This window comes from Acaromyces ingoldii (assembly GCF_003144295.1).
Source record: "Acaromyces ingoldii strain MCA 4198 unplaced genomic scaffold FA10scaffold_5, whole genome shotgun sequence".
Classification (NCBI taxonomy): Eukaryota; Fungi; Basidiomycota; class Exobasidiomycetes; order Exobasidiales; family Cryptobasidiaceae; genus Acaromyces; species Acaromyces ingoldii.
The window spans coordinates 1,806,107-1,820,937 of NW_020290251.1; the positions used below are offsets into that span (position 1 = coordinate 1,806,107).

Sequence of the window (14,831 nt, forward strand, 5' to 3'; positions counted from 1 at the left end):
ATGTATTGCTGTACCATCTGGCTGATGACTCTACGTCCGTCAGAAGAGACTAAGTGCTTTGCTTCCTGGTCTATCGTCTCATTGCACACCCATCCCGCCCCGCCCTGCCCACCCAGTCTATTCTGACTCGCACTCGTACACACTCTGCCCACCACAAAGCTGGGTATAAAAGTGACATTTGCTGCTGCAGCCCCGAGATCGCATCCCAGAGAAATGCTCAAGGACCAAAAGAAGGGCTAAATACGACGCAGCCTCACGCCCGGAAGTACTCATTGGCGCCCGGTACGTTGTCTTCGCGACCTTGAGCAAGGAGAATGACAAACGGGCTGCCCAGCCGTTTCTGGGCGACACGGCAGGCCAGCTTGACGTTGTAGGCAAAGTCGTCGTCAATCAAGGCCTCTTCCGCCTGTGGCGTCATGGAGGGGCCAGGCACCATGTACCGCGGTGGGACCCCAACGATGAGAACGCGGCCGACGGAGAAAATGTTGGCAAAGAGCTCGAGAAAATAGAGGCTCTCGACATCGTTGGCTGGTCGCTCGGCATCGTTTGCGTCGCTCCGTGCTGGAGCAAGGATAAAAGGCCAGGGCCGCTCGTGGCTGGCCTGGGCCGCGTAGCGCATCCACTCGAGGAGCAGAAAGGGCTCGTCATGGATGCTGAATGTGGAAAAGGCCTCGGTGTGCGCCTGGCGGAGGGCCGTCTGCGGCGAGTCTGGCGCGCGGTGCTCCGGCCAGACGCGATAACGGCCCCAGTCCGCGAGCACCATCTCCATCGTGGCCCCTCTTTGTGGATTGGCCAAGAAGCGGTCGATGCGGTCCCAGATCATCTTGGAGCCGCCTTGGTCGGGTTGTGTGAGGCGCCACATGACGCGGCCAAAGCGCGAAGCAATGAGCTCTCTTGGCTCGTTGTCGCGCCCGATCTCAATCAAGTTGGCCGCCAGATAGCTGGCCGCCTCGCACAGGCCGTCCCAGTCGAGGTAGCGCTGGATGACGATGCGCAGCGCGTCGAGTCGAGGCTGCTGCAGAGTCTTGTGCATCCACGGCAGAATGCACATGCGCAGCCGCATCCGCGGAGAGAAGCTAGGCCGGTCGACACGGTAGGCGCGGCCCAAGGCAAACAGGTAGAGGAGCGACATGGTTGCACCATTGACCCACGTCTTCTCGAGGTTCTGCAGCTCCTGGTGCCAATGGCCTCGATTGAATGCCCGGAGAAACTCGGCACAGTCGACGTCCTGCACGGCGCCACGCAGCACGTTGGCCATCTCGGATGAGGCCAGGATTGCCAGCACGCCGTAGCTGTACGCGCCCATTTCACAGCGCCGACGCGCTTGGCAATGGCTGCATCCACCTTGCGGCCGCATCGACTCGGCGCCTGCAAAGATTTCCTCGCCTGCGTCGGGCCAGCTTAGTGGTCTCTGCCACTCCTGTCCCGGCAAACGTGGCTGCATGCGGCACTGCGTAGAAAAGTAGGCTTCGAGCGACTCGGGCGCGTAGACGAGGGGAAACGGCGTCCCTGCATTGTCTCCCAGCCATGGTGGGTTGGGCGCTGCCTCGGTGTTGACCCGCAGTGGTCGCGCAGCCCCGCCGGTCAGTAGCTCCGCCTCTTGCCCAGCTTGGCCGCGCGGGGGCGAATGTCGGCCAGGATGCGCTTGAGGTGTGACCGTGCCCGAGCTGTGGTTCCCTGGGCGTCCGGCATTGCTAGGCTCGCCTGCGTCGTGCCGTGGGCGCGACGAACGGAGCTCGCTGCGGAGCTGCTCATCGGGCGTCAGACTGCAGTCGATGCTCCCTTCGGAAAAGGCCACGCTCCGGTCGCTTCCATGGCTGTGCGTGCGCATGGGTGGTGGCGGAAGAGCAAGATCCGCCATGGGGGGCCAAATGGGGAGAAGGGCCGACGGGCAGGGACGGCAGACGATTGGACACACCACGGCCGTCTTTAAGAGAACAAACACAAGTTTCCGCCGTTTGCACCCTGTGCAAGCACAAGCACCTAGAAGCAGCCATCGGGTAAAGCGACGAAGCAAACACTTGGCGAAAAGACCGGCGGGCCAGGCCCTTGGCCGAGACCCTCTCGCCTGTTCCCGATGGGCGCGATAAGATTTGAGACGAAACCCACGTGGAAACACTGTGCACTTAGAGCCAGTGCACGGGCCTCGGTATGCACATGCAAGCCACAAACCGAAAACGATCTGGCCCTCCGTTTCGGTTGCACACCTTTTCTCACTTTCGGTTGAGACTTGGAATGGGGATTTTCGCAGTGGGCCCCGGTTTCGGTTTCCAATTGCATCTATCTCCCTTTGGGTTGCGCTCAGAGAAGGCAACCGCCTCGTACCCTCATGGGAACATACATATACGCCCGTCCCGGGCATGAGCTCAAAGCTTCCCTTTTTCCCACACGACGCTTGTTGGCCCTCACCTTCCTATGGTCCAAAGCCTGACATCCACAGCCGCGCGGCAAGCGCCGCTGCTCGACCCGGTGGGCCGCGCAGAGCAGCGCGCATTGTTCAAATCCCTCGTCTTCTTGCGCCAGTGCTCCTCGGTGTTTGGGCGTCTCGTGATCCCACCCGAAGCAGGCGCTGGGATCGATTTGACCTATTGCATTTATCGAGCAGACCAGACATGGGTCAGCGACGCCAGGTGCAGCTCTTTCACACCGCGTACGTCGACTGTGTCCTGCGTTATTGTAGAGCCGCACTAATTCGCCGTGATGGTGAACTCGCTAGAATCACAACAGCGTAATGGTGTGGACGTGCGCGGCTATCGGAAGCAGTGCAGATCCGCTTGCTGCATGCCCGATCATGCCGCTCTCCTAGGAAAGCCACCTCATGCTGCTACTGTTGGCATGTGGAATGACTTTCGCGTGTGCGACAATCGCTACGTGAATCTCGGCTTTGTCGATCTGGTAGGAATTGGACTGCGTGAGTCGAAGACCGGGAGTGGGTAGGGTTAATTCACCGTTGCCAGACCGGGAGTGGGTAGGGCTAATTCACCGTGGCAACGCTGACGTCGCGCCGATCGTGGTTGTCGCAGGACGCAAAGGCTCCCCTCAGCCCATCACCACGGCGCCCAAAGCCCTCTGGCACGTCTTTTCGCGCCCGGACCAAGGCGAGAAGACTGGTGAATTTACCTGGGAAGGTTTGGCCCGTCATACGTACCAGGACCCGACCACGGAGCGCGAGGGGTTGCACCTGAACCACTACATTGCACTGAGGGGGGAGAGCGAGTCTGTGCCCTCTAATGTACTGTGGAAGACGTCGACGCACAACGGGGGCCAGGGGCTGCTCCTCGCGCTCACAGCGCAACCCAGGATGGACCTACCAGCATACTCATGCAACGGCAAGCAGTAGTGGGTAGCCCCGACTCTTTCTCGTCCACAGGCCTGTTGGCGACAACTGATTTAATACTGCGCAGCCTCTACGTTTTGACACTATACGATGCCGAAACAGGCGCGCTGCTACGGTCGGCAATCCCTCCGGACGATCTGTCGCGACCCGATCTGCCAGCACGCTCACGTCTGCGCCTTACCAGCGAGCAACGGGTGCGCAGCGATGAAGTGCAGTGCTATGCCTGCGTTGCGAGTACGCAGATGATCTGCTTCCAGCCCCGGGCGCAGGCCTCGCGCCTTCGAACTAGACAGGAAAGCGCGGGCAACGCGTGCTCCGTAGGTGTGGGCATGGAAATGGAAACCAGCGCGGCCGATGCAAGCAGCGCGGTCAGCAGCGACGGCAGTGCGGGTGTATCGCAAGAATTGCGAGCCTGCGGAGAAGAAGATTCGTATGGTACTGCGGGTCATGGATTTTACTTGGAGGATTTTGTGCAAGACTATGGCTGGGATCCAATCGCCGGCTCGCTTGCGCCCTTTGGCGATGGTTATAACTTCAGTGCACCTCAGGATCCTCAAGAAGGCCTTACCCCTTTTGTCGGGGATGCTCACGCCACTTTTCAAGGCGATGAAGTACCTCTTCTGGATGATTCTTGGATCCACACAGATACGGCTACCCAGCCTGGGCCGAGTCAACATCCACGCGGAGACACCGAGACGACCCGGACGAATCCGTTTCATGCGATGGACGAGGAGGAGGAAGAGGTTCAAATGCCGACCGGACGCACCAAGCATGGCCGTGAAGGCGAAGATGTAGCCCCGGAGCACCAGGAATACAACGCGAATGCAGACATTGAGCGCACTAAAAGGTGCCGAATGGAGGAGGGCGCAGCAGACGACGATGCGGGATCAAGCAGCAGAGCTGCAGGCCCTGCCTCTTTGGACCCCTCCGGTAATCAGCCCAATGTCGCTCCCGGTGTCGCCCCTGCCGCTCATAACGACATCGGTGCTGGCGAGAGGGTGCACCAACCCGATGGCGTCTCTGTAGATGCTCCCAATCCTTGCTCGGACGCGAGAGACATGCTTGATCTGGGTTACGCAACGGACGACCACGCCAAAGATCAGTCAATTCAGACCATCCAACAGTACTATGACACGGAAGAAGAAGCGGCAAAAACGCTCTTCGAAAGGTACAGCAACAAGATCGGACCAGCACCTCTGTTTGAGGACATCATGCATAAGGCAGCAATGCGCACCAATCTGTGGCTGTCGGCAGCGGCCGAGGAGATGGGCGCCCTGCATGTCCGCGCCTTCGTTGCCGAGTCAGACCAGACCAGCGAGCTAGGAATCCTCAACAAAGATCTTTGGCTCCTGGAAAAGATCATCGGTCGTCTGGTGGGCAACGGGCGGCTGCCAGATGCTTCGAAGCACATGACAATGACCAGTGCCCAGCGATGGACCCAAGCAAAAGGGCTCAACGTGTCGCTGGAGGGTATACGACATCGGACGGTCGGGCTCAAGAAACAGCTCACGAGCTTCGTGGCGCTCGGTTGTCATGTATCGGCCATTGCGGATGTGGCGCCATCACGTATTGGCATTCGCCTAGACGACATGGAATCGGTCCAGTATTTAAGCAACAGCAACCTCGACACCAACTCCAAAACGCTCAAAGAGAGATGTTTCTTCCTTGCCCCTCTAGTCTACTTGGCCGCCACGTCAAAGCGCCACCTTCGGCTCCGTAGTAGCGACGTGGATCGTGTGATCCTTCGGCCATACAAATGTGCTTTTCTCGAGGCCATACAAGCTCACAAGGTGGCCCTTGGCGACAAAGCAAAGGCCATACTGCAAGACAGTACGATGCTACCTGTGCGCAAGTTTGTTGGCCACAGTGTCGTGTCCGGTCGAACAGACGAGGTCGTCGTCAATGTCAACGAGCAGCGTCTTTTTCGTATCATGCTTCACTGCTACCACCTTGGCCTCCTGATTCGGCACATTGTCAAGAAAAACGACGATACAGGACTCGTCATGGACTGGCTTGCCGAAGACGATGCTTATTTCGCCGAGGATCGTCACCGTGTTTTTTTTTCCGAGCTGGCTGATTGGAAGCTTAATGCGTAGGGAGGCATCAAGGGTCTTCTTGTTGCATGTTGCTGTTCTCCAAAAGGCTCAATGCTGCGAGGCAGCTATTTCGTATTCAATCAACGATTGCGAGAACTTGACTACCGTCTGCAACGACCAGTATTTTCGATGAAGTGAATTTATGACAGATTGACTGTGCAAAAGGCAATCGGCATCTGAGTCTAACACCTTTGCCAGATCTCGCAGCGCTTGATTAGGAAGCTTGAGCCAAGATCTTCTCCAGTCTGCCGCCTCCTCACTTTGACTACATCCTTTGCAGTGGGTGTCAGGGGAAGAGAGGCAATGTGCGGAGCGCCTGCATCCGCGTGTTCTACGGCATGGATCGGCTCGTCTAAGTAGTCTCCGTCAGCTCGCATCAAGCCCAGTCCCTCGCCCGTGCGTGGCATGACGTCTGAGGCGACGTTGACATGGTCATTCCTGAGACAAGTCCCCTTGAGTTCGCCTTTTCTTTTCTTCGCTTGAGATATTTACGTATCAGCTCATCCCAGCGCCTCGTGATGCGCTGATCGAAGTCGCATAAAATACATCTAGACTGCGGCCTGAAACCTAGCCCTGCCCCAGCAGAAAGGCCATACAAGCCCCGTGAGAGTTCGCTAAGTGGTCTTCTGTGCGACTCCTGCAAATTGAAGAGAGAGAAAGTCGGCATCGGGAGGCTGCCTCAGCAGTGCTTCGATCCAGTCGTTGTCGGAAAGTGAGGGTATCAGATCTGCCCAGCTGATCGAGCCACAGATCTCGGTGAGGAGGGCCTTCATTCTGCCTGCCCGTCGGCTTCCTTGCTCTTCGATGGCGCTTAATGCTGAGATGATCTGTGTCAGGCGGTGCGTAAGGCTTTCGCCCTCTGTCGCAGGCTCTTGCACTCTGTTTAGGACTGTCACCGTCTCGCCCCTCTCGTCCAGGTCATCTCCGAGTACCGCAACGGTGAAGACCCGTGCAGCACAGAAGAGCTGGGTGGCCAGACGCTCTAGTGGGACGACCACCTTTCCCTCGTCCATGAGTCGCAAGCTTCAGTAGGACCCCTATGGAGTCAGTGCGATGATTGAAGCTCTTTGCCTCACGTTGCTCTCACAACACAGGGACCGTCTTGATGAGCGAATCAGCACCCTCGATGCTGCACCGTCGAAGCGCATATGGGGCGGCATTCTGGCCAATGAAACGCATGCCAAAGACGCACTGCATGTAGAGAAACGACGAGACCAGACTGGCGACTTGACCGACCTTGCCCGACTCGAGCGAGGTAAAGATGCCCACCGGCACTCCCTTGGTCAAGTTGATGTCAACGCGGAGATCGGAGAGGCATCCCACGAATTCTGTATCGATGAGCTGGAGCAGACGGAGGCCGCGCTCGGATCTGTCGGCCAGCGACAGCCGTGTCGACGCGATGTTAAAGTCGTGGCAAGCCTCGAGGGCGCGCAAGATGCGGACATCAAGAGTGGTCGTTTCGCGTCCGTGCAGCGATACATAGTGACTGGCGATGCCAAAGGGGCGATTACGGTTGAAGCACATCCACCGATCGGTGACGAGAATCATGCGGGCGAGGGCGGACCGTCTCGCGCACTCCTCTCGGGTCGCAGAAGTGCATTCGGAGTGATCGAACAGATGTATCGTGGCGCCCTTGCGGATCGATCGCCCAATGGCTTCCCAGCACGCTTCCATGTCCCCTAAGAGGAGGCTCCGTAAAGCCTCTAGTGCCCTGAACGTGACCTCGTTCAGCATCTCAGACTCGCTCGGCGGCTCCGCGCCGGCTGTGGTGCCATCAAGCAGCTTGCACGCCTGTTCGGACCAGAGCTGTTGGCTCTTGCGGAAGTCGAGGTAAGTCGCCCGAAGGTCGTGATGCTGCGGCACGGTAATGGCCGCAATCGAAAGAATCATAAAGAAATTTGCAAGCCAGCGCTGAGAGACCGCCATCCCTTTCCAAAGCTGCTCCGAGGTCGAAGCGAAAACGTCGGTGTCCACTACACTCTGATTTATGCTCTGCAATCATGAACGCATCTGTCAGACCATCAAGTAGAAGCATCTGGTGCATTGAATCATCCGACTTGGCAGACACGGACCTCTGTGAGGAAGAAAGCCAAAAGTCGCTTGCAGATTGCACGACTCGGTAGAACTTCGCTGACCTGCTCCCATGCCAGTACAGGACCTTTCGCTTGCCTTTCGCTATTATCGAAGTGAGTCTGCCTTGTACTCAGGTAGGAATGACCGTCCGCGAGGGCAGGCGCCATCGAAATAGAGCTGACACTTGGACTCTCAGCCGTCGTCGTCGTCGTTGTGGCGAAGAATGCGCTGTCCACTCGTTCCATGCTGCTGGGCAGCACGCGCGGCGTCTCTGTTCGCATTCGAGAGGGCGTCGACATCGGCGAAGGCCGGCCGTCTCCTGCGTAGCAGAGGTGGGCGAGACCGCGAACCGCGCAGTTCGAACACGGCTTTGTCCTGTCGCACAGGCATTTGCGCTTGCGACATTGATCGCAGCTGCGACGCTCGTTGGCGCGACGGTTCGGCATGGGGGATGATGGTGTCGGACGTGGGTCTTGTGCTACTTCTGGTCCGACGTGCTTCTTTTTATGCTCGGCGCTTGCGCGCTTCTGACCGCGGAACCACAGGCCATGCGTCTCGATATCCGCGGCATTAGATATACGGCGCGCGGAATACTTATCAACTCAACCATTGAAGATTTGAAATATGGTCTAATCATTGAGCGGATCCCCTTACTGGCCCTGATGCTCTGAGTCTGAGATGAAGCACCTTGCTATCCTTGGGTCAGAAGAGATTTAAAGATCACTGGTTCAAAGGATCATGTTTTGTACAGTACAGAAAAAGTGCTTCTCAGTGATGTTCGCAACATGCAGAAGATGCCGCTTCGGACGGCACAGCCGCTGAGCTGAAGAACGCTGTCTGTCCTCAAAGCACTCCACCATGATGGTCTAGCACGGCAATACAAATTGCTTGAATATGATTCTACAGGACAACAACACTGCTTTGGTCTGAGGTGAATGAATCAACGCCTTCTAGGAGTGATGTACTGTACACCCGCTTTCAGCCAGCACGGGCTAGGAAAGCACTCTTGAACGGCGCCAACACCTCCTCGATTGTGGCCCACTTGACCTGGCTCCCGTATCGGTCATTGTCGTGCGTCTTGGTGCCGCCAAAGCCAGAAGAGATGTTCTCGGCAAACTGCAATGCTTGCCAGTATGGCCGCAGGTTGTCGCCTGGGCTTGGATCCTGCTGGAGCAGCGTAGCAATCTTCCCGCGGATCTCGTCCAGGCTTCCTTCCCTCTTGGTCGTGAATTGGCGGCCTGTTAGACGACTAAGCGCCACGGCCAGGGTAGTTGGTGTCTGCGTGGTGCTCGCTACACGGAGGTAGCGGGGCGCGTCATCGTCGAGGGCAGCGAGGGCCGTGTAGTCGGCGACATTGTCCAGCGAGCTGTAGTCAATGGCGACGTCGGCATTGTCGCCCCAGTAGAGCACCTTGGCCTGCGCCACATCGACAAACCACGGCATGGTCAGGGTGAATGCGAATGCGCCGGGCAGAATCGACGTGGCGCGGATGTTGGGCTGCTCGTCGATTTGCTGCCAGAACTCGCGCCGAAGATCGAGGTTGCGATTCCGGCCGGGCCCAAAGGTGGTAAAATCAATCGCATAGTCCGAGGGGATGAAGCGGGGTACGCTCTCCTCGGCAGCGGCCTGGAGGAGCCTCGACTGCGTCTCTACAATGACGGGGCGCAGGCCCTGCAGGGCAGAAACCACCACCTGCGAGCCTCGAACAGCGTCGCGCAGCGATGAGACGGAAGCGTAGTCGGCCTCGACGACCTTGACCGTAGGAGGAAAGGTGGTGGAGGAAGTCTTGCCTGTGCGGACGATGGCCACGACGGAAGCACCACGCGCCTGGAGGCTCGCGACGATGCGGCTTCCCAGGTTTCCACTTGCGCCAGCGACGGATACTTGCACCATTGCTTGAACTTGTACTGTCTTGTGTTTTGTTGTGATGTTCTTCAGTCGAGGTGTGAATCGGACGGGTCTTATATACCCTTCAGGAGGCCTGCGACTCTCAAGCGTTTGGCGACGTGGCTCCTGTGCCTTCTCCCAACCGCATCCTGCCCCTGTCAGGGAGCACAATATTGACGCGCGGTGCTCCGCGCATTCCCTTTTCACCATGGGTAGTAGTGCCAGTGTTTAGGATGTTTGCGCGGAAGGAATATTGTTACAACGCGGAAGCCTGGATGAATTGCGCGGAAGCTTTGACTTTATTGCGCGGAACACTCTATCTAGTCGCGGAGGCACTCTCTACGCTATGCGCGGGAATGAGGCATGTGCCATCGGAAATTGTCTCCAGGTATATAGAGGTCAAGCACGGGTCGGATGCCTGCTTCCTCTGCTCGACCAGTTCTTCGCCGCAATGTCGTCCAGGGACTGGTACTGGGGCAGGGGAAAGCCCTCGTCGCGCTGCTCGCTGCCCGACGCCAGTCGCTTGGCCAGCCAGGGCGTCGTGTTGACAAAGTTGACGACTGCCGAGACGGCGCGAATCAGCGTCTGGATCAGCCAGCGCCGGAGCTTCGTCCTGGGGTGCGCGATGCCCGGCACAAAGGAGGGCAGCTTCTGGATCTTGTCGACAAATGGACGGAACTTTGCCTCGTACGCCTCGAGGGCCGTGCGCGGGTGCTGGCCGTCGTCCTCCAGCTTGTTCAGCTCGCCCGCCAGCACGTAGGCGCCCTGCAGTGCGAGCGACGTGCCCATGCCCGTGAGCGGCGTGGGCGCATGGGCAGCGTCGCCGAGACAGACGACGCGGCCCGCGGACCATTTCGTCATGCGGATCTGCTGCACTGCCTGGAAGTAGTAGTCTTCCGCCTTGCCCATGGCGTCCAACAGCCGGGGCGCCTGCCATCCTGCATCGGCAAACTTCCTCTTTATCAGCTCCTCCTGCTGCTTTCGACTTCCCCTCGAGGCCGCCTGCCACTCCTGCTTCTCTGCGCCACTGTCGGGCAAGTGTGAGACAAAGGCCCGTGTTGTCCCATGCGGGTCGGGCCGGAGCGAGATGGTCCGGCGACCAAGGGCAAAGTACACGTTCCACCAGTCGTTGTCCTGCGGCAGCCGCGGGATGGTCCAGTACGCGCCATACATGCCTGTATCGAAGACGCCGATCGCCGACTTGGGAAAACACTGCTTTCGCACGTTGGACCACTGTCCGTCGGCTGCGACCACGACGTCGTACTCCTGCTCCTCGCCCGTGCTCAGCGTCACCTTGACCGGCGCCTCGTCGCCATCATCGGAGACGATCTTGGTCACCGTCGTGCCGAAGCGGTACTCGACATTGTCAAGGTCCTTTGTCGCTTCGTAGAGAATCTTTGCAAGATCGCCTCGAAGAATCTCGTACTCGGACGTGGGCGACAGGGTGGAGTCCTGATGGACAGGAAAGGGCGCAATGGGCCGTCCCTTGGGATCGATGAACTGCGTCCCCTTTTCCGTCGTGTTCAGTCGCCGGACCTCGTCGAGGAGGCCCATCTTGCCGATGACGGTGATGGCGCTCCCGTTGATGTCGACATTCTGGCCGTGGGGAAGGATCGCCGGTGCCTTTTCGACGATGGTCGTGTGGCCCCCGCTCTGGGCGCGGAACCAGGCCAGGGTGGGCCCTGCGATGCCTGCTCCACTGATCAGCACGCGCATGTCGAGGTGGGTTGGGCAGTAGCGTTGACAAGGGCGTTCAGCTGCTGCTCCTGCTGCTATAAATATGCTCTTGCTCGAAAGAGACTCGGAGGAAGAACTCAGCTTGGGAAGATCCTCCAACGCAGCAGCGACAGAGTCGAAAAAACATTACGTGTTCCTCCACAACTCAAATTCGAGATCCAGGAAAATGTCCAGGAAATGTCCAGGAAAAGTCCGCTTAGATTCGTAAAAAGTAAGGCCCAGGTCCGTGCGACGGGTGCGACGTCCGCGGTGATGGAGGGAGCTTCCATGCATGCCAGCGTGGGCCTGATCGCCGACACAGCATCCCCGTCGCTACTTTTTCGCGGCTCCGTTACCCTTTGAGGCTAGTTGGAGTCGTGCACTCGGACGACGACTACGCTGCTGCGCTCATGCGCCCCGCTCTGGCGCCTGAGCTGGATCTACTGGACGGTAGGATTGAGCGTCACAGACCCTGCATGAACGAAGACAGACATTCGGCACCATATGAACCTGTCGCCAGGCTCCAGCATCAGGCACCGTACCATGCCCGCGTGCACGTCCGCAAAGCCATGGAGTGGCCGTATTGTCAGCTGGCAGCGTCCATGCAGCCACATCGCAGGAAGAATTCACGATTCTTGACGACGGAGGGACGTGCTGCCCGGCCACGTGGCGTTGCCCGATCTGTTTCTCCCCCCACGGTCATGTTCGTTCCTGTGTGCCTTTTCCCCGCAGAATGGGTCACAAGTGCTCCCTTTGACACGATGCCGACGTGTGCGCAGTGCTCGAAGCGGTACGTGCGCAGCGAGCATCTCAAGCGGCATTTCGAGACGGCACACGGCGGCGGCGACGGCGGCGCCACGAGCCCATCGCGGCGCTTTCGGTGCGACGAAAAGGGCTGCGGCAGGGTCTTTAATCGGAGCGATGTGCTGCTGCGCCACAAGAGGAGCCACTGCAGCGAAAATGGCAGCGGCAGCCGGAGCAGAAGCAGCCGAAGCAGAGGTGATGATCAGCAGGGGCAGGACCCCTCCAAGCGTACTGGGGCCACCCCTGTCCGCAAGACGCGGGGCTACTACGGCGACGGAGAGGATCTCACCATGTCGGCCGAGGCCCCAATAGCACCGACGGCGATCGCATCACTGATCGACCCTCCTATGGTGACCCCTGTCGCCGCTGCAGGTGGACCAGTGCAGATGCAGAACACAGATGTATCCCCAGCAGACGCTCCCCTGATGGCTTCAATCGGCCTGCTGACCAATCCGCGGACTTCAATCAACGATGGCTCGTACTCAACTGGAGGAGCAGACCTGTGGCACAATGACTTCTTTGCCAGTCTTCCGGGCTTTGACTGGGTCCTCGACGACCAGAGCACCACGGAGGGGGGCGGCAGCAACAGCAGCAGCTTCATGGACGATGTCGTCACGAGCGTGTTTGGGCCGGGCGACATGCACGGCTGTCTGGCGTCGCCCAGCCGCGTGAACCAGAACATGATGGAGGCGGCGGCGCGGACCGACGGGCTGGATCCGACCGAGGCGCTTAATTTGTTGAACATGGCCTTTGCGGCGCAGCCCTTGAGCAGCAGCACGCTGCGAAGGCACGAGGAGAGGGAAGGCGAGGATGCGTGGCCGCAGGACTATCGACCGGTGCGGAGCCGGCCACCGTCGATTGAGATTACCGCCCTGTCGCTTGATCTCCCTCCACCTGGCTTAGACCGGCACGTACCGATAGTCCAGATCGGTGACGGACATGCTCGCAGATCCACGACGACGGGCACAGCAGCGGGCGCAACAGCCGCTGCGTCGGTGAGCGAGGAGACGCGGCAGCAGCTGCTCGTCTACCTGGAGCACTCCTGTCGCCATCCGTGGTCCCTCTATTCGTTTCGGTCGCCTGCGCCCCCGGCCTTTCTGCAAGCCCACGAGATCGAAGCGCTGCTCAACCTCTTCTTTGAGCGCTTCCACGCCTACGTCCCGCTGCTGCACCCAGCCACCTTTGATGCAGCCGTGACACCGCCGGTGCTGCTCCTCATCATGATCACCATCGGGCTCATCTACTATGTGCAGAACAGGGGCCAGCACCGCACTCTTTCGCTCGCATTCTCGGAGCTGGCCAGGATCGGCATCATGAGCGCATACGAGGCCGACCAGCGCGGCTTTCTGGATGTGCCCATCAATCAGGCCTGGCTGCTGCAGCAGATGTTTGGCGTCGCGTCGGGCGACAAGCGGCTCTGCAAGCTGGCCGAGCGCAACCGCGGCGGCATGGTTACCGCTGTGCGCCGCACGGGTCTGTTGACGCTGCCGGCGCACAGCCAGCGTCTCTACGACACCGTCGTCGCTTCCATCGACGACGAGGCAACACTCGCACGGCTGTGGCGCGCGTGGATCGAGAGGGAGTCGCGCATACGCCTGGGCTGGTTTGTGTTCCTGTACGACCAGCAATTCAGCTGCTACCTCGATGTGGCGCCCATGATTCCCGTGGGCGAGGTCTCGTCTCCGTTTCCGTGAGTGGTTGCCCACACCCTCTTGTTTCTCTTGTTTCTTGGCTTGTATGCGACAACGTCTCATGTCTGAACATCCAACAGCTGCGAGCAGGAGCTCTGGGATGCGCCCTCTGCGCGCGAATGGTCCCAGCGCATCATCAGCAGCGGCCAATGCCCATCGTCGACGTCGCTCGTGCCCGCCTTGCAGCACCTGCTCCGGGCTAGCGTCGAGGCGCCGCCGCTGCGCATCAGCTCGCTCGAGGCGCTCCTCATCTCCGCCGCCCTCTATCGCATCCGGTGGGACGCCAACAAGCAGCTCATCGTCTTTGACGAGCGCGCCACCATCGATGGCCTCGCCGCCAATGCGCTGCAGGGCCTCAGCCGAGCCGCCTCGCAGCGAGCGTCGCCGCTCGGCACCGAGGTCCAGCTGCTCGAGCTCCTCTCGCGGCTCCACTTTGGCGGCCCCCCGCTCTTCTTCCACCGGGTGCGTCCTTCCTTCGTTCTGCGCGCTCGGCAAGTGATCTGCGCTAATGGCTCATTGACTTATTCCCGGCAGCTCAACGAGGCCGCTGGGCGCGCAGGCATGGCGTCGAGCCGCCGCAGGCATGCCGTCGCCTGGCTGCAGGACTGGATGCGGAGCCGCGACAACCAGGGCGCGCTGCGTGGCATGGTGGCCGCCGCTGTGCAGGTGTACGAGCTCGTGTGCGACGGAGGCACGCTCTGCATCGTCGCCCTCTTCCACGCCGCCCTGGTCCTGTGGGCCTATGCCAGGTTTGCTGCTGCGCCGGCGTCTGTGGCTGGGGCGCCGCCGCCCGAAGCAGGCTACACGCCACCGACGGTGTCGTCTGCGCTGATTGAACGTGCAACCCAAGCAGGCTGCCTCGACCTGGGCGGCGATCCGTCGCTAGTCACTGCCTGGGTCCAGGGCCAGTACACGTGCCTCGAGGACGGCAAGACGTACGACTGGCACGAGGCCGCTGCGGCGCTGACTGTGAGCGTCCGGAGCATGGCCCTCGAGGTGGACCTGAGCCGCGAGGCCGGAACGTCGTCGGCGGCCGCAGCGCCACTCCGCATCCTCGAGTCATTCGCGGGCAACCTGGCTCGCTTTGAGTGGGGGCTCGCACGCTGCTTCCGTGCTATTCTCGTACACATGGCCAGCCATGAGGCCGACGAGGGCGAGAGGCGGCGAAGTGCGACGCAGCAGTAGCATGTATAGCAATGTATTATAGTAGTAGTAAAAGGAAGGCAC

At 59.7% G+C, this 14,831-nt stretch overlaps 6 protein-coding genes across 6 annotated transcripts; 2 read left to right on the forward strand and 4 right to left on the reverse strand.

The window, feature by feature from the left end:
- Positions 1-107: 107 nt before the first annotated feature.
- On the reverse strand, positions 108-2,000 carry FA10DRAFT_268915 (hypothetical protein). The gene has a single exon (XM_025522528.1). The coding sequence runs from the start codon at positions 1,859-1,861 to the stop codon at positions 254-256; it is 1,608 nt and encodes a 535-aa protein (XP_025375969.1). The 5' UTR covers positions 1,862-2,000; the 3' UTR covers positions 108-253.
- Positions 2,001-2,300: 300 nt separating this feature from the next.
- On the forward strand, positions 2,301-5,589 carry FA10DRAFT_268916 (hypothetical protein). Its single transcript, XM_025522529.1, has 4 exons — positions 2,301-2,650; positions 2,717-2,929; positions 3,024-3,339; positions 3,405-5,589. The coding sequence occupies exons 1-4, from the start codon at positions 2,416-2,418 to the stop codon at positions 5,431-5,433; spliced, it is 2,793 nt and encodes a 930-aa protein (XP_025375970.1). The 5' UTR covers positions 2,301-2,415; the 3' UTR covers positions 5,434-5,589.
- An 806-nt stretch (positions 5,590-6,395) lies between these two features.
- FA10DRAFT_268920 (hypothetical protein) lies at positions 6,396-7,972 on the reverse strand. The gene is made up of 2 exons (XM_025522531.1): positions 7,506-7,972; positions 6,396-7,425 (listed from the first exon to the last, which is right to left on the reverse strand). Exons 1-2 carry the CDS (start codon positions 7,950-7,952, stop codon positions 6,517-6,519), a joined length of 1,356 nt encoding a protein of 451 aa, XP_025375971.1. The 5' UTR covers positions 7,953-7,972; the 3' UTR covers positions 6,396-6,516.
- Positions 7,973-8,484: 512 nt separating this feature from the next.
- Positions 8,485-9,399, reverse strand: FA10DRAFT_288300 (NmrA family protein; the record flags this gene model as incomplete). Its single annotated transcript, XM_025524196.1, has 1 exon — positions 8,485-9,399. The coding sequence occupies one exon, from the start codon at positions 9,397-9,399 to the stop codon at positions 8,485-8,487; it is 915 nt and encodes a 304-aa protein (XP_025375972.1).
- A 393-nt stretch (positions 9,400-9,792) lies between these two features.
- Positions 9,793-11,109, reverse strand: FA10DRAFT_272980 (FAD/NAD(P)-binding domain-containing protein; the record flags this gene model as incomplete). The annotated part of the gene is made up of 2 exons (XM_025523151.1): positions 9,793-9,915; positions 9,952-11,109. The coding sequence occupies 2 exons, from the start codon at positions 11,107-11,109 to the stop codon at positions 9,793-9,795; spliced, it is 1,281 nt and encodes a 426-aa protein (XP_025375973.1).
- A 717-nt stretch (positions 11,110-11,826) lies between these two features.
- FA10DRAFT_281199 (hypothetical protein) lies at positions 11,827-14,829 on the forward strand. Its single transcript, XM_025523670.1, has 3 exons — positions 11,827-13,603; positions 13,685-14,066; positions 14,139-14,829. The coding sequence occupies exons 1-3, from the start codon at positions 11,871-11,873 to the stop codon at positions 14,787-14,789; spliced, it is 2,766 nt and encodes a 921-aa protein (XP_025375974.1). The 5' UTR covers positions 11,827-11,870; the 3' UTR covers positions 14,790-14,829.
- The last annotated feature ends 2 nt before the right edge of the window (positions 14,830-14,831 follow it).

What these genes read in the sequence shown, in the direction of transcription:
- FA10DRAFT_268915 (XM_025522528.1), bottom strand. Translation starts at nt 1,861, where the DNA reads ATGGCGGATCTTGCTCTTCCGCCACCACCCATGCGCACGCACAGCCAT.
- FA10DRAFT_268916 (XM_025522529.1), top strand. Translation starts at nt 2,416, where the DNA reads ATGGTCCAAAGCCTGACATCCACAGCCGCGCGGCAAGCGCCGCTGCTC. An exon ending in GCGTGAGTCGAAGACCGGGA is followed by an intron (nt 2,930 to 3,023) that starts GTGGGTAGGGTT and finishes TGGTTGTCGCAG; the next exon opens with GACGCAAAGGCTCCCCTCAG. An exon ending in TCATGCAACGGCAAGCAGTA is followed by an intron (nt 3,340 to 3,404) that starts GTGGGTAGCCCC and finishes AATACTGCGCAG; the next exon opens with CCTCTACGTTTTGACACTAT.
- FA10DRAFT_268920 (XM_025522531.1), bottom strand. Translation starts at nt 7,952, where the DNA reads ATGCCGAACCGTCGCGCCAACGAGCGTCGCAGCTGCGATCAATGTCGC. An exon ending in TGGCTTTCTTCCTCACAGAG is followed by an intron (nt 7,426 to 7,505) that starts GTCCGTGTCTGC and finishes TCATGATTGCAG; the next exon opens with AGCATAAATCAGAGTGTAGT.
- FA10DRAFT_281199 (XM_025523670.1), top strand. Translation starts at nt 11,871, where the DNA reads ATGCCGACGTGTGCGCAGTGCTCGAAGCGGTACGTGCGCAGCGAGCAT. An exon ending in GAGGTCTCGTCTCCGTTTCC is followed by an intron (nt 13,604 to 13,684) that starts GTGAGTGGTTGC and finishes AACATCCAACAG; the next exon opens with CTGCGAGCAGGAGCTCTGGG. An exon ending in CCCCGCTCTTCTTCCACCGG is followed by an intron (nt 14,067 to 14,138) that starts GTGCGTCCTTCC and finishes TATTCCCGGCAG; the next exon opens with CTCAACGAGGCCGCTGGGCG.